Raw genomic sequence first — 17,448 nt, 5'->3', positions numbered from 1 at the left:
GTGCACGTTTATTTTCATCTGAATTTGAATGCATATATTCTGGGTTTCCTAAGTTGCCCTTACTTCCTATTATTTTACTTGTAGCCCAATCTGTACATTTGCCTTGCCAGTCTGGTAGCTGTCAGTATTTGAATTAGTAGCTCTGCAGCAAGCAGTCATGTCTGGGGAAAATAGAAAAACAAAACTCAAGAAGATCTTATACTGTGATATAAGAAATCACCTAATAGAAAATTGTTTGACAAGGAGGTATAATTGCTCATCTTTTAAATTCGTAGTTATATGAAAAAAATAGCTTTAAAGGTAAATGAAAATAATAGTGGATTGACAAGCATGCCTCAAAAATGACATTTTTTATATAAAGATTTTTTTAATAGCTTAACACAGGAGTTAGGGTATGAGATTTTGAAAGGGGGTTGTATCTTCCTCAAAGAGGTCATCTATCACAACTTTGTTTTTTCATTATATTACTCTTCTTATTTATGTGCACTGTTTTATCTATAAAAGATATTTAATGTGTATTTAAATATATAGAATCAACCATACAACTAATTTGTCAAATGCATACCTTTGCAGTGTTAGTTTATCTGGAAGGTTCCACAGCACCACCTAGTGCCCTGTATTTTATTTTGCATAATATTTTTATAAATTTTAAAATTCTTATCACATTTTAATATCAAATATTGCCCTGAAACAAATATGTGGTTTAAGCAGTATTATAAATAGAATGCTATAAAGTAATTCTTGCATGCTTAATTGAAAATTTTAAGTGAAACTCTAAAAAATGATGATTGTGTAATAGTACTATTATTAAAACTTACTGGTAAAAAAATTCACTAGTATTTCTAATTCACATTTAAAGACACTCTTAGAAGATTGTTACATTGTGTATGATCTAATAGACCTGTTGGTAGGGTTTTTGTCCAAAGCAGATACTTATTTCTTCTTTTTCTTCTTGTATTTGCTGTTCTCTAATAAATTAAAAATAATTTTTTTTAGGCTTCCTCTTGAAGGTCATGATTTCTAAGTCTTTATACTTTTAACACTATAACAGCTCTTATAAATTTCAGATAAAACTGTATAACCACTTTTTAAACTAGAATTGTGAGATATTTAGAGATAGATAAAATACTTCTAAATTAAAAAATAAAATGAGTCAAATGAAAGAATGAGGTGTGCTTATATATTCTTTTATGGAAAGAGCTCCAGGAAATATAGGGAATTGGGAAAAGATAAAGCTATGTGCAGAATACTGTATATAGTATGATTGTCTTAAGAAAACTGTATAAATTTGAATAAGTTAAGACGGCTAGGCTAGATGGATGAGTAGGTGGGTAGAGGAAATGGTGGGTACTGTTTTTTTTTTTTTTCTGTAAGGAATTACAAGAAACGGCTAATGTTTCTGAGTTGAGAGAGTGCTAGAAATTTTCAATTTTTATTTTGTACTTTTCTATACAACTAAAAATTTTCTAATGAGATTCATTTATAACATTGTTTAAGGCCAACAAGGGTTATTTGTGTTTTAAGATTATGAACCATTTCATTTTTCCTTATAATATTTTCTATATTAAAAACAAAGCCAAATTTTTAAATAAAAAACTAGTTTTATAAGGTAAGCATCCATCTTATAGATTTGTCTTTTTAGAAGGCTTTGCCATACATTACTTTTTAATAGAACCTGTAAGCCCCAAGAAGGCAGAGAACTTTGTCAGATTTGTCACACTGTAGCCTTGACTTCTGGTATTGTATCTGGCACACAATATGTGCTCAGTAAATGAGTGTTGAATGAATGAATGAATGAATGAATGAGGACATTTTATATTGTGTCCAACCACTATATAGAATACGATATAATGAGATGTATTATAGTGAAATTTTATCCTATTTGTGTATAAGCATACATGTGTATGGTTACATTCTTATGTCTGATGTCATTAAAACACTAACACTGGGCCAGGTGCGGTGGCTCATGCCTGTAATCCCAGCACTTTGGGAGGCCGAGGTGGGTGGATCACAAGGTCAGGAGATCGAGACCATCCTGGCTAACACGGTGAAACCCTGTCTCTACTAAAAATACAAAAAATTAGCCGGGTGTGGTGGCAGGCGCCTGTAGTCCCAGCTGCTGGGGAGGTTGAGGCAGGAGAATGGTGTGAACCTGGGAGGCGGAGCTTGCAGTGAGCCGAGATCATGCCACTGCACTCCAGCCTGGGCGACACAGCGAGACTCCGTCTCAAAAAAAATAAAATATAAAACACTAACACTAATTCGAATTAGTTCAAAATATAGAATATCAAAAACTCTAAATTATACTTTCAAATGTTTGTGTATGGCCATTTTGGGGATGGGGGGTTGGTTTTGCCTATTTTTAATAAAATATTTTATGCAACGTATTAGCTATATTTGGAACTCAGTTATATTGAAATTCAATCAAAATGGTTACTAAAGAACAATACTCTGATCATTTCTCTTATATTTAAGTTCCTGATAATTCTATCACAGTGACCTAATGGTTGCTACTTTTAAAGTTCCTGCAGTTTATACTTATATTAATCATAAAATGCTAATTACTCATTACAGATATTCAATTCCTAACTACTTATTTAAATTCCATGACATTTTATAAGCTACCTGTTAGTGAAAATCCATTCATAAGCATAAACTATATTGTTTTATTTTAAACATGCAGTGATTCTTACAACTGTGCTGTGCATAGATTTTTTTTTAAACTGTCAAAGTGTGTAGAAGTTGCCCTCTACTGGGGAACTAGAAAAATTATGTTAACATAGATTTTCAATTTCCTTAAAGACTCTTCAGTAAATCCATTGATGTGATTTACCAGATGATTGCTTCTTGTTCTCTGGCACTTCTAAATTCTGAAGATATTGAAATGATTAGTAGAGGATATTTAAAAATAAATGTCTGACATTAATATATGTACATCCATTTCTAATTGAAAGTGTTGGCTATTTCTTATTAAAAATTCCTTAGTAACAACACCCAATAGCTAAGGTCTAGAAGTAATTTTATTGGGATGAGTCTCTAGCGAAACAGTAAGGTATATAACTAAGTATATAACTAAGTATATATATAAGTAAGTATATAACTATGTAACTAAAAATGAGTCAGTACTGTTTTTAATAATTCACCATAGAAGTGTTCAGGGGAAAAGTCTAAAAGTCTGATCACTATATATATATATATACACACACACACATATACAATTTTCTTTGGCTAGAGCCTTTGCATTTTCCTGGGTCATAAGGTGAAATTTGATTATGGTGAAGTGATTTGCTTGTTCTATTAGTTGTTGAACTTTTTATACCAAGAAAAGTCCACTGACCAGTTCTTATAAACTGATAAGACAGCGTTCTTCCTTTTGCTATTACTGCCTTTCCTTCTGCCCTTGAGAGTTCCATCAGGCTTTGGAGAGCACTGCCCTAGAGAGGTTCGGAGTCTAGGATACATCTCTAGGTTGTTAAGACCCCAATCACATGGTATATGTTTTTCTTCTCCTACCCCCTGATATTTAATAAAAATAAACATGTTATTAAGGAGAAACCTGTTTAAAATTGGTGTCAGTGTTGAGAGGTAGATAGGGAAAGAAGCAACTACTGATATTTAATAAAAATAAACATGTTATCACACACCAGGACCTGTCGGGGTGGGGGACAAGGGGAGGGAGAGCATTAGGACAAATATCTAATGCATGAGGGGCTTAAAACCTAGGTGACGGGTTGATAGGTGCAGCAAACCACCATGACACATGTATACCTATGTAACAAACCTGCATGTCACGCACATGTATCCTGGAACTTAAAGTAAAATTTAAAAAAAAACAAAAACAAACAAAAAGACAAATGAAACTACAAAAATGCTGGAAAACATCTCAGTAGAAGTGAGGATATGAGAAGAAATGCCTTATCTGGTAGATTAGGCTTGAAGAAAAAATAATAAACAAACATGTTATTAAGGAGAAACCTGTTTAAAATTGGTTTCAATGCTGGGAGGTAAATGGGGAAAGAAGCAACTACGTACCCATATCCTACTGCCTCTTTGTGTTGGGGGTAGCAGGAGGATTTGTGGACCAATGATGCTTGTGTGAGGTGCAAATCTTTCTTAGGACCATTGGTTAATCCACCTCCTTCTCCTGACTGAAGCCTTTCTGAGTCACAAAGTCCAGGGCCAGTTTTCTAAGCTGTAGGAATGGCTCTAGCTAAGGAATATTATAAAAACCAGAGTGAATCAGATCATTGATATATGAAACAAGGCAAGTGGAGTGCAGCTGTCTCCATTCATTTTGTCCATCTTATACTCAGTATTGATCGTCACAGCTAGATCTAACAGCAGTGTGTGCCATCATTTAGACACATCCAAAAGGAATAGATGAGCTGTGCCAAACCCATTCATTTCACATGTGTAGACATGGTCTGGGTTTTTTGTTTGTTTATGTTAAAGTTCTTTTATAAATCTGAATAGTGATTTTGATTAAACCATTATTCTAAGTGTCTTATTTAAAAGAGAATCAATTTTTCATTATTTTAGAAGTTTATTTTAACATCCAGGAACCTACATGAGAAGCCCCTTCCCCAAATCTCTCGCAAGTCACTTTCCATTGCCTCCTTTCTCTGTCCTCATTGAGCTTCATACTGTCCCCCTCCTCCATCTTCCACGTCTCTGCCTTGCTTTTTAAAAAATGTTCTCAAATAGCCTTGTTGGTAATTCATGGGCCTTTTAGGGTAAGGGTGAAAGTGCCTATTTCAAGATTTAATCTCTTTTAAAAACCTTCCTCTAATCTGTTCTAATTTTATCATCTATGTGTTTTTGTTTTGTTTTGCTTTATATGTATGGTGAATAATATAGTGCTGAGTAACTGTTTTCAGATCTTCCATATGCGAGCTTTGTTCCACTCAAGTGGTTTGTAGGAGGCAGTGTGGTATCAGAAATAAAGAACTGGGCAGGGAATTTGAGACACTAAAGTGCTACTCCTTGTGTTTCCACTAACTCTGCACCCAAGAGTGAGAGACACTGCCTCCTTGGGCCTCAACTTTGCAGTTTGTAAAGTGAGGTAACACATATTACTAGTGTCTCTTTCAGCTAGAATTCTTTGATTTCTCTAAATTCTTAAAGAACTCTTATCCAGTGTATCAACACAATGGTAAAGATCTTGGATTCTGGAACCAGACTGCATGACTTGCTTCCCATTCTGCCATTTACTGCTTGGGAATTCTGAACAATTCCTTGTCTATGCACCTCAATTTTCTCCTCTGTAAAATGAGAATTATAGTGTCACCTTTCTCATAGGTTTGTTGTGAGGACCAAATGAGTGAGTAAATATAAAGAGCATAGAACAGTTGCTGACATATACACAGTAGACATTCAATAAATGTCAGCTAGTCTCATTATTATTACAAACACAAAGGTTTTAAAGCATTTCAGAAAGTGTGTGTGTTTCTTATCAAATGGATATGCTGCTCCCTGAGAGAAACATTTGTGGACACACATTCATCTATTCATTTGTTCTTTCATTCAGCAAAAAAAATTATTGCATGCCTAATATTTGCCAGGCACTGTCGCGTGACAGACATCAATGTGCAGAATGGCAGATACACATTAAATCTTTTAAACCAGTGGGAAAAAACATCCAGTTTCACTCTAGTGACCTAAGAGAGTTACTTAGTGCCTTATTTTCATGTATTCCAACACCATTGGCAAGTTATGTATGTAATCGTTGACCCTAATTTTAATTAATATTATATATTTTACATTAATTTTCTACAATCTGTTTCCTAAATACCTTTTTCTTTTAAATTTTCTACTTCCTCCTTTGCACTTTTTTTTTCTTTTTAACAACTCAGACCATCTCCTGATCTCTCAATTTTTGTTTTTATTCCTTTTGCTGAGTTCTGTCTTCTAACACTTCCTTAGCTTAGTCTCTATAAGCCTCTTTTTTATTCTCACCTATAAAATTAGGATAATCAATTTACTTACCGGAATTTTAAATTAGATAATGTTTGTAATGTACTTAGCACAGTTCCTAGTACATAATATACCTCAATAAATATTGGCCGGTTTTATGATTGTAGTATTTTATATCAACTGAACCATGATTCTAAAGCAAGAAATAATACAAGCTCCTGTGTATAATATTCAAGCCATAGGAACTTTGACTGACCATTGGATAATGTGAAATGACCCTCTTGACATTTTAAGAGAGCTGTGCATCTTGTGTGTAATGTTTGCGGTGCTACTAATGATCGGCTGCTCCATGTGTTCTCAGGGAAAGTAAAACTGCAACCTCAGATTGCAGCTGTGTGCCCATGGTGGAGGCATGCAGGCCAAAGTGAGCTCTGGTAGGTCTTACTTTCACTATGAAAGCTTATGTCTTTATAATCTAGTCTTCAAAAAATAAATTTTGATTTAGTTTCCTTTTGCTTCCTCCTTGGTCTAATATAAACTCTGCAAATAAGCATTTTTAAGAAACTTCTTTAGAAAATTATTTATTACATGTTAAATCTAAAACTTAGAAGATACTTACATGAAAATCTTTTGGAAAATGCTAGAAAGTTCCCACATCTATGTTGCTCTGGGCTCTAATCAAATTTCAAATTAGTTTTGTTACTCTTAACCTGGATAGAAAAAGCCAAGTTAATACATTACAGTTTTATGAGATTACGTAGCCTGAAGATTTGGTTTTTCAGTTAAAAACGAAAAAGAGAAGTCATGAGTTTGAACGCTGTTTTTTATCTTTAACATATATCACTACATTAGTTTGAATCAGCAATGTACATATTATTCCACTTTTGTGTTCTTGTATTTGTCTGTCCTCTTTTATATAGCTCTAGATATTAGAGCCCTAAACCCCACACATTCCGTCTGCTATTCAGCATCTTTAATTTCCCCCTCTGCACTGATCCCCATCCCTTTGCTTCCATTATCCTTGTAAAGGAGAACCAACTTTAGATTAGAAATGGTGAAGTAAATATTGGCAAAGGAAAGCAGGTCCAAGACAGGCAGACTATCTGCTGGCCCAGACACATTACATCATAGAGTCCTGAGAAAATTGACATTTGAGATTTCTGAATCACTATCTTTGACAAATCATAAAGAGAAAGAGCAGAATCAACAGCTGCTGGGAATGTGCAAACATAACTGCAAATACCAAAAAGAGGAAGGAAGTGGATTTTATACACTATTAACTAGTAATTTTGATATCAGTCTAAAGAAAAATTAAAGAATGGGTCATTAAATAGTGGGTTATAAGGAGTTACAAAGGAACATAGTGTGATTTTTAGAAGCCAGTGTGGGTTCACTCAAAGCCAAGTTATTAAAAACAAGTTTGTTACACTTATTTCTGTTTGAAATATAATTTCTAATTCAAAGCAATACTTCAGAGCAGGGATCTGCAAACTATGGCCCTGTGGCAAATCTTATCACGCCAATTTGTTTACTTATTGTCTTTGGCTGCTATCCAGGTACAATAGCAGAGTTGAGTAATTGCAGAAGAATCCCTGCAAAGGCTAAAATAATTATTATTTGGCCTTACACAGAAAAAGTCTGCCCACCTCTGCTCTAGAATCTAAATCCATTTTTTAACATTTAATGTGCCTACAAATTATCTGGGGATCTTGCTAAGATGCAGATTATGACAGTAGTTCTGGGGCAGAGTCTGATATTCAGCTAGTTCTCACAAGCTTCCAGGTGAAACCAATGTTGCTGGTGCTTAGATTACATTTCAGTCTAGTGAGGATCTAGATTTCAAAAAGACATTTAGCAGATTCACCCATTTTAAGAAAAGAAAGAGTAAATTATGAGTTGGAAGTCACTTCAGTTGGTTAGCATCTTGTTTAAATGATAGTGTTCATGAAGTGTTAGGCGATCAATGTCATGTTGGAGAGAAGTTTTTCTGGTCATTCCAAAATGATTATCTGATTTTCATTTCCTTGTATGGGAATATTAGCTCAGTGGTGGTATTTGATGGGAGCAGTAATGGGCTTGATAACTTGTATGTTTAGATGACCAATATCAACTGGGTTGGTCTGTGGGACAGTTCCTCTGTTGGGCGACAGTTCTTTCTGTGCCTCACATTTCTATACATTTTGTCCGCAGAGGCGCTGACTGTCCTTTGTTCTCAACTCTGGAACAAAGCGCAGCTTTGCTTTATGCCTGTTATAAAAGATTCAGGTTGCTTAAGCTCAGTATTCCTTTCCTGGAATGCAGTCCACTGCTTCTGCAGGCATCCATTCAAGCCCATCTGCATCACCTGCTTGACTTGGGGACAAGGGGAAATGTTACCAACATCATGCTTAGGCTGCTTGCTGTTCTGTGAGTGGTAAAATCCTTTGGCTGTGATCCAGGACTCTTGAGTCTTCTGCCAGTATACTTGAATGGCAGACCAACTTGTCATCTTGAAAGTGTGGTAATTTCAGACCCTTCACCATCTTAGACTCTCTCCCAATAGTTGTAACACAGGTTCCCAATCACTGACTTTCCCCTTCCTCTGCACCCATCTTCCCCTCATTTTAGTAAAATCCTTCATGTTCTACAAAATAGAGAAAAGAGAAGCTCTTACATGAAAATGTCTTCAACTTTCCAACATCAAGCATTCAAGTCTATGTTCATCTGTACCTACTATAACTTCTGCTCTTCTTTTACAATAAAGAGATACCCACCCTCTGGTGTCCTACAAGTTAAACCCTCTAGCTGTGTGCTAGGGCTCCTTCCCTGCTGTCTGTTTAGTTGCAATAGGTAAAATTCCTTCTCTTTACTAAATCTCTATTCCCGTGACCCTCTTTTGCCTCTTTTCTATGAATTTTAAGAATCCTTAAGATTCTTTCAAAACAAAGCAAACAACAAAACCAAAAACAATGAACTCCATTTACCACACTTTCATTCTTCTTACATTACTGTTGTTGTTTATCTCCTCCTCTTTACAGCTATACTTCTTGAAAGAGTTGTCCAAATTGCCTCACTTTTCCCTCTTCTTTCTCAGCCCTCCATGTACTCCAATTTAACTTTCACTCTAGTTATCTATTGAAATTATTTTCATCTAGGCCTTCAATAAGCTTCAATCTATAGTCTACATTTCTTAACCTATTTTCTGTAGCAGTAAATCACTACACCAAGCTGTATGCTGAGGACTACTCAGCTGTTTTCACTGTCCAGACCCTATTCTGAGTTTCAGTCTCATAAATCCAGCTATCACAGTATCTCTAGTTGGAGGCCTTGCAGATACCTGAAACTCATCATCTTTCCCAAGATAAATGGATCTGTGCATCCCCACTTACACTCTGGCTCAGTAATTGGCTCTATGATCTCCTGTTTGGTTAAGAATCACTTAGAAAACTAAGAAACTGTTCTTCCTTCTGTTTTGACACTCTCCCCACAAACTTAATTGAACAGTCTACTAGTCTAGTTTTCAAATACGTTTTGAATCTGTTCTATTGGTCCATCTTGATGACTAAGATCCCATTGCCTTAGCCCAGATCAACTTCTGCCTGGAGTCCTGAATAGCCTCCTGCTTAGCCTGCCTCCCTCTGATCTTCTTCTGCTTTAATGTCTTCTCTAAAGTACACACAGAGTGATTTTTACCTAACCACAGAGAGCACCGTGCCAGTGCCATTGCCCCTCCCCACACCCATGGCTGCATAAACTCTTCCAGTGGCTTCCTCTTGCTTTGAAGTGAAGCCCAAACTCCGCACCATGGATTACTAGGCCTTTCTGATTAATCTATCTTTTAACTTCATCTCTCACAGCTGCACCCCTCACATTCTGCTCTTCGCTTTCAGTTTCTATGCGTTCTTCTTGCCTTCAGTGCCTTTACAGTCTCTTCCCTCTGCCTGTGTTTCCTCTCCCTCCACTTCTGCTGTTCTGACTCCTTTGCTTGGCGAACTCCTTTTCTTCTTTCAGTTCTCATCTTAATTGCTTTCACCTCCCTATTAAGCACTCTCATAGCTCGCTGTAATGTTCATTTTGAACATTATCATTTTATTGTAACTGCTGAACTGTCTTCGCTAAAAACCGTTGAGGTCATTGATTGTGTATGTGTCATTCGCCTCTGTGTCTCATCATCTAATAGGGTCTGGCATGGTAGTCACTAAGTAGGTATATGTTGAATGTGTCAGTGACAAATCAAAATCTGAAAAGATCATAGGCCAAATCTAATAAGCTGATGTTTAATTTAAGTGTATAAGACCCTTAATTTTGGCCTGAAAAACATCACACTTTTTTGAGGATAAGATGATAGAGGTATTTTTTGATCAAAGTGTTAAAGTTAGAGAGGAACAAGGTAGAACTGCTTTCTCTGGTGGGAACTATTTATGGCATAAACTGTTATGACATAAACCATATATTCACCTTTTCCCCTCGGCACCAATGATGTGTGATATGTAGTACTCAATAAATGTTTGCTTAATTAAATGTAATGTCGTTAGGACAAGCCAGCTGCCATTCCTGTAAGGCCTCACTGGGTGACATTGCTTTAATGGGATCACCACAATCCAAGAATAGGTCCATATCTTTACATATCCAGAAATGTCATCAGCACACCTTAGTGTGGTTATGTTCCAGGAGACCGATGTCTACTAGTCAGTGTGCTCTCTTCCTGTCAGAAATGCTACTTGGAAAACAAAATTATTATTAAAAGTGTTCTTGATGAGCATGGTATATTATTCTGTCCTTGCATTGCTATAAAGAAATACCTGAGACTGGGTAATTTATAAAGAAAAGAGGCTTAGTTGGCTCACGGTTCTGCAGGCTGTACAGGAAGCATGATGGCCTCTGCTTCTGGGGAGGCCTCAGGGAGCATTTACTCATGGTGGAAGGCAAAGCAGGAGCAGGCGCTTCACATGGTGAAAGCATGAGCAAGACAGTGAGCAAGGTAGGAGGTGCTACACACTTTTAAACAACCAGATCTCATGAGAACTCACTATGATGAAAATAACACCAAGGGGATGGTGCTAAACAATTCATGAAGGATCCACCCCCGCGATCAAATCACCTCCCACCAGGCTCCACCACCAACATTGGAGATTACAACTCAATATGAGATATCGGTGGGGACACAGATCCAAATCATAGCACGTGGTCTCAGACTAGAGAGAATTAACTGGACAATTTCAGTGGCTAGTATTATCCAACTCAAATAGTCTGATGCCTCTATCTTCACTATAGTGTACTGTGCCTAATAAACAAACCAGCATGCTCATGTCAGCTGCTAGACCATAACTGCTAAATGTTTGATTTGGGCATGTTAAGGTCCTCAGTCTGTGAAGGTCTAGTTGTAAAGGGGAAAGTATAGTCAGAGGAGAGGAAAGAAGCCCTCGCTCACCAGTCCACCAACACTTTCTTTCTAACTACCCTTCCCTAGGCTCCTAGTATCTCTTTCTTTTTTTCTGAAAGTTTTCTCAGTTATATATCTTGACATTCATGCTTATAATGTCATATTCTTTGGAGACCATATATATACCCTGACTATTTTGTTGGAATTTAGATGTGTCCAGAATTCCCTATACCACATCTTTATAATTTGTTGCTTAGGATTTGTTGACCAGTCTCGCTCATTAAATATTGGTTTGATATCATTTTGTTCTTGAAGAATAAACTTTTCACTAACTGTTTAAGATATCACTATATGCTGACCACAGGACAAAAGGTGAAGATAGCCTGGAGGTTTAGGTTAACAGTAATCTTTTTTTTTAAATGATATTTCCATTAATACAAATTCAGAAGAAAGGAGTTGTCAAAGTATAATTTTCGAAAAGTTCAAAACATGACTTTCTTACACATACAGAATGAACACATGTCAAACATTTATTTAACTGAATAATGAGGAAACCATCAGGATGGTGAAGCTAGTTCTAGGGAGATGATAAAAATGGGGGTTACCCAGGCCATTAGAAAAGCATACTGAAATAAGTATGCTGAATTAGAGACAAAACTGGCCAATGCCTACAGGGCAATAAAACCGTAATTACTGTGGTTATTTTTCTTCTAGACAGAAATCATTTCCATCACTACTGAACAAAACTTGGTAAGTTAACACATAATTTTATAGTCAGGGTCTTAACCAATAGTAAATAGAAGTCAAACAAAAGTGGTTAAGTAAACCTTGTATTGGCTGATAGATAATACTCCAAGATGACATTAAAGGGACATGCTGTCCTCTTGTTGCCTCATTTCCAAGTTTTGATCAATTGTTAATAAGTGAGACTGACCCATAAATGTGGACCCTTAAATTTATCTGGATGAGTGTATGTCCAAGAGAAAGCTCAGAACCCTGCCCTAAGAGGAACAGTGGAAGAACTGAGGACTTTTGTCCTAGAGAAAACTTACTGTAGGGGCTAAAATGCTAACTTCAACATTACTCTTAAAATATAACCCTGAGGAAGTAGCTGAAGAAGGCATCGATTTTATTTATACCATTCGGGAACATCATTTAAAAAGCCATCACCGGGAAGGAGGGTGAGACTTGCCCTAAATTGCTTCAAGGGGAAGACAGAGCAGCAGTGGTAGTGGTTTGGGAGCAGTATAAGAGTTTTCTCCTCGTGAGAAAGCTTCAGCCAGGCCACTGTTTGCCTGAAGAGCAAGGGTGTCTTCTCTCTGGGAGATTCTCTGACAAAGGCCCAGCCATCACAGTTCCCATCCTTATATAATGCTGTCCTACTTCATAGAATTGTTGTGAGGATTACATAAAATAACACAAAAGTCCTTAATACAGTATGCAGCATAAGTACTGCATAAATGTTAACTTTTATTATTTTAATAATAATTGCGGTGACTTCCCCAAAACTTAATTATGGTGCTCTTGTCAGAATGAATGCATCATGGCTGACTCATTTCCTAATGCAACTGAAAAGTAGCTTTCAGCATTATATAAGGACATGAGGGAGACAGAGAGAGGGGTTCACACTTTAGATGAGGACTAGACCAGGGTATCTCTCAGATCCCTTTCAAAACTGATATTCTTTATTCTGTGAAAACTGAGTTAATGCAGTATCCTGGAGACAAATCTAAAAAGTCAATTTTAGTATCTGTGTGATCTTTGTAGTTGTTGCAACAAAACCTCTTGATAACATTTTCTATTTCAAAAATTTCATAATTTCACTTTAGTTTTGCCTTTCTTTGCAAGTCCTATAGATGAGAGAAGCACATTAGCAGTTTTGTCGTCTTGTTGTTATTTGGGGCTTTTTGTTAGTATTTTGATGCAACTAAATCTGTATCTAAGATTTAACATGCTTTTTCTTTCCACTAAAGTCATTGAAATACATTCACCTAGTCATTCACATCTGAGGTGTAAATGGATTTTCTGAAAGTTTTTGCAGGAGACAATGAAAGCCAGTCAGTTTGTGACTTGACTTCTTCAAGTGTTGCAATCAGAAAGCTTTATACACCATCCCAATTGCAAGGATGCTAAAATTATGCCTTGATCTTGAATCTGCAAGGAGGAGGTAACATCTTTTGCTAGAAGTGCTTATCTCCTACTGCTTTGGTTTTATGCATTTTCAGGAGAATTTACTTAGGAAAGAGAAAAGAGAAATAATTAAATTGAGCTGCATATACTCAAAAGAAAATAACATGTTTATTTAATTTTCTAGTTTTCAATGATTTTTGCTGATGCAGTTTGAATGTTTAGCTCACCGTTTTTACCACTGATATTTGCAAAAACTTGACTCCAAAAAAATGTGTCTGCCATATGACATGAAGGCTTACCTCTCAATTTGTTTTATGTCATCAAAAAGACATACTGAGCCTGAAGCTCCTTTCAGATTAACTCTTAAAATACAACCCTGAGGAAATAGCTTAACATTGCAAAGATTTTATTTACACTGTTCAAGAGCACAGGCTCTGGAGCCAATGGGAGGTTCAATTCCTGGCATTGCTTCTTCCTACTTCACTCAGTCTCTCTGAGGCCCAGCATTCTTACCTAGTAGATGGGATAATATAATAATAGTACCTATGTCAGAGAGTTGTTGTGAGGATTACGTAAAATAACATACCTAAAGTCCTTGGTACAATACCGAACATAAGTACTACATAAATGTTAGTTTTTATTATTTTAATAATTGTGATGACTTTACTAAAAATTATGGTGCTCTTCTCAAAGTGGATGCCTCCTGGATGACTCTCTTCCTAATACAACGGAAAAGTAGGTTTCAGCATTATACAGTGACTCACTCTTAATGAACTTGAACAGCTATTCTTGAGAAAATAAGAAGGAATATTAAATCCAGAATTAGCAAATACTTCCTATTTGCTATGAAATTTTTACTATTTTGGGAACAAATATCATAAGTCCTTGGAAGAGCTGCAAAGAAACTATCACGTATTGGTGACTATCCATTAGAAGTATTCAGGGAGGAAAACCTGTGGATAACAACACTCTTCTATCTCACTGATTTTCTTTAATATCATTATGTTGAATTCTTTTTCAGGCATTTCATAAATTTCCTTCTGCTTTGGATCTGTTACCAGAGAATTGTTGCATTCCTTTGAAGGTGTCATGTTTTCTTGCTTTTTCATATTTTTTTGTCCTTACTGCACATCTGGCATAACAGTTGCTTCTTCCAGTTTTATGGATTGACTTTAGTAGGGAAAGACTTTTTCCTATAGATATATCTATAGTGTTAGTTTGGTAGGTTGCCTTGGCTTTGATTCTGGATGGGCACAGTAATGTAGTCTCTGTATTTCTTCAGCTGTAATCTGCTCAGTGGTGTCTGTTGTGGTTGTTAGTGGAGGCTGTGATGAGGCATTTTTAGGGATAGGGACTCCAGAAGTCCAGTCCATGGACCCCAGAGGTGGTGGTGGAGTGCAGTGTGGACATGCCCTTAGGCCCTGGATGGTTTGCATAGGTGCTGGCAGTAGTGGGCAGAGTGGGTGCCGACACTGTGCATGGGTGCTGGCAGCAGCAGTGGTAAAAGAGGGACAGCTTCTCCTAAGGCCCACCGACGATGCAAACAGGTGTCAGCAGTAGTAGGTGGGGCAGATTAATTCCCAGGCCCTAGAATGTTGTCCACAGGCACTGGTGGCTGCAGTGGCAGGTGAGAGAGGTCTCTCCTCAGGTCTCCCAATGGTCCACACAAGCACCAATGGTGATAAGGAAGTGTGGGTCAATCCCAAGGACCCCAGACAACATGCACATTAGCGGCACACACGGAGGCCCGTCCTCAGGCCCCCACATGGTGCACATGGGTGCTGGCGGGAGCGATGGATTAATCCTCAGGTTCTCAGATGACCTGTGCAGGTGGCAGCAGCAGGTAAGCGAGGCCTAGTCTTAGTCCTCTTGAGGGTCTATGTTGGTGCTGGTAGTGGAGACAACAGGCGGGGTGGGCTTCTCTTGAGGCCTCCCAATGGTGCGCACAGGTGCCAGTGGCAGCGAGCAGTGTGGGTCAATCCCTAGGCCCCCATATGATGTGCAGAAGTGCCAGCGCACTGCTGGCAGGTGGGGCTGGCCTGACCTCTGGTCTGCAGATGGTGCCTGCAGATGCCAGTGAGTGGCACATGTCGATCTCCAGACCTTCAGATGATGTGCACGTGCAGGCAGAGTGGGCCTATTCTCAGGTCCCCCATGGGTGCTAGATGCAGTGGCACAGGGGTGGGGGGTATCACTCCTCAGGCCCCTGGACAATGCGCACTGGTAGTTGTGGCAGCGCCGGTTGCAGCAGTTATAGCACTCTATCCTGAACCTTGTTTATAGATCAGTGTCCTCTACTGGATTATAAGCGTTTAAGCATAGGGACCATGTTGTATTCATTCTTGAATCTCCTGGATGAGCCCAGTACCCAGTATATAAGTGGATGTTTAATTATATGTTTAAACAAATCTGCTTGAAATTGAATGCCTCCCATGGGGGAATAGACTGAGTCAGCCAGATATTTTCATTTTCATGTGGCCCTTTAAAGTTTGGAATTCCTCCTAAAGTCTGAACTTAGTACAAGTCATTGAAGGACAGTAGCCCTTCTAAGTTATCAATTATTTGTCATTTAGCACATTTGGCTCTCTTAAATGTGTTAATGAGAACCTGTTTCATAGATACCAATGGAGTTGATAGGCCACAATACCTGTTTTAATAAGTAAGATTTAAAGTGATTCTTAGATTAAGATACTGTATTCTCTTTGGCCAATTGCAAAAGTGTGCACAATAAAAAACATTCATTCTATTGTTTAATAATAAAACAAGTCTATGGATATTCACATGTGTATATGCCCAAGAAAGACATGGTAGCATTGTTCGTTTAAGATAAGCCAGTCCTTCCTGGGCCACATGCAAAACAATTGAGTGACTATTATGACACAGGGACTTTCATGTAAATACAAAAAGGATAAAAAAGGACTTTTTTTCTTCCAAAAGTAAAGAAGTAGTCCCAGATCTGGATCTTGGACACTGTCTGGGTATAGTACTTCTATCTATCTGTCTCTCTGTCTCTCTCTCTCTTTTTCTGTGTGTGTGTGTGTCTGTCTGTCTGTCTCTCTCTTTTCTCTCTTAGGCATGCACAACCTCAGATTCTCTGAAATTTTAAAATTCCAAGTAGAATTCATTAATAAAAATCTGAAATGCTTTTTTTTGTATAAATCATAATGAAGTGTTGAGAGATAAAGGAAAAACTAAGACGGGCAGATAATCATCTACTGCTCCAAAACTGAAGCCTGTCATTTCAACTCCCAACTCAAACACTTAGTTTTAAAGTGTTTGCCTTCAAGAAACCTGAAAGCTGGTATTCTGCTTCATTGGCAACAGCCTCAAACTGTTCCCTGTCATTGAAGAAAACAAATCTTTTGCTCATTTCTGCCTAGGGGAGGCAGAGGGACCGAGGTGGTCCTATGTGGCTGAATTAGATGAAAGACTTGCCTTCCACCATGGAGACATGAAGTCTAATCAAGTGAAATGAGTTTTGAGATCCCAGCTCATTTCCTAGGGGAGATCAGTTCACATTACAAAATCACGACATCTCATTCATCACAACTGACGTGGTCTTTGCTCAGGAGAGGACCCCAACTGGGACTAAACCACCTGTCTTCTCTCAAAAAGGGGCATTTTATCCAAGTTAGAGTTGAAAGCCTTGGAATGAGGAAGCTTGCCAGCCACCAGCTTCTATCTGTGTGATCCATGTGCAATGTGGAAGGGAATTTAGCTTTACAAAAGGAAAGACGAACCTAAGGCAGATTGGTGGTTGTACTTTTATGATGCCAAAAACAAATAATTGTAATAGAGATGTTAAGGTATTATGGAAGAGAAAGCTAAGATTGGGACCCTCCCCTCTTTATCGCCTAGATTTTATTAAACAGCATTGAGAAGATAAGCACTCCCATGCCTCAGAGTTTAAAACGGCAAAGAAAGTGTACTGCTTTCCAGGCTGATAAATGATCATCCTCTCTTTTATTTCTTTCAGGGCATCGTTATAACACCCCTGCTCCTGCTGCTTTTTGTGAGTATTTTGATGTTGTCTTTAATATCTT

The 17,448-nt window shown here is 37.6% G+C and overlaps 1 protein-coding gene across 5 annotated transcripts in view; it reads left to right on the top strand.

The window, feature by feature from the left end:
- The window catches only part of SLC10A7 (solute carrier family 10 member 7), a 256,432-nt gene that overhangs the window by 170,232 nt on the left and 68,752 nt on the right, over nt 1-17,448 (top strand). For all 5 annotated transcript variants that reach the window (XR_010587032.1, XM_005556029.4, XM_005556027.4 and 2 more), the window contains one exon: nt 17,382-17,417. Coding sequence is in view for 4 of the 5 variants with exons in the window: in XM_005556029.4 (XP_005556086.1) it covers nt 17,382-17,417 (36 nt within the window). In the remaining variant the exon portion in view is untranslated. The remainder of the gene's footprint in view (nt 1-17,381; nt 17,418-17,448) is intronic.

This window comes from Macaca fascicularis, chromosome 5 (assembly GCF_037993035.2).
Source record: "Macaca fascicularis isolate 582-1 chromosome 5, T2T-MFA8v1.1".
Classification (NCBI taxonomy): domain Eukaryota; kingdom Metazoa; phylum Chordata; class Mammalia; order Primates; family Cercopithecidae; genus Macaca; species Macaca fascicularis.
This window is presented reverse-complemented; position numbering and strand designations above follow the sequence as displayed.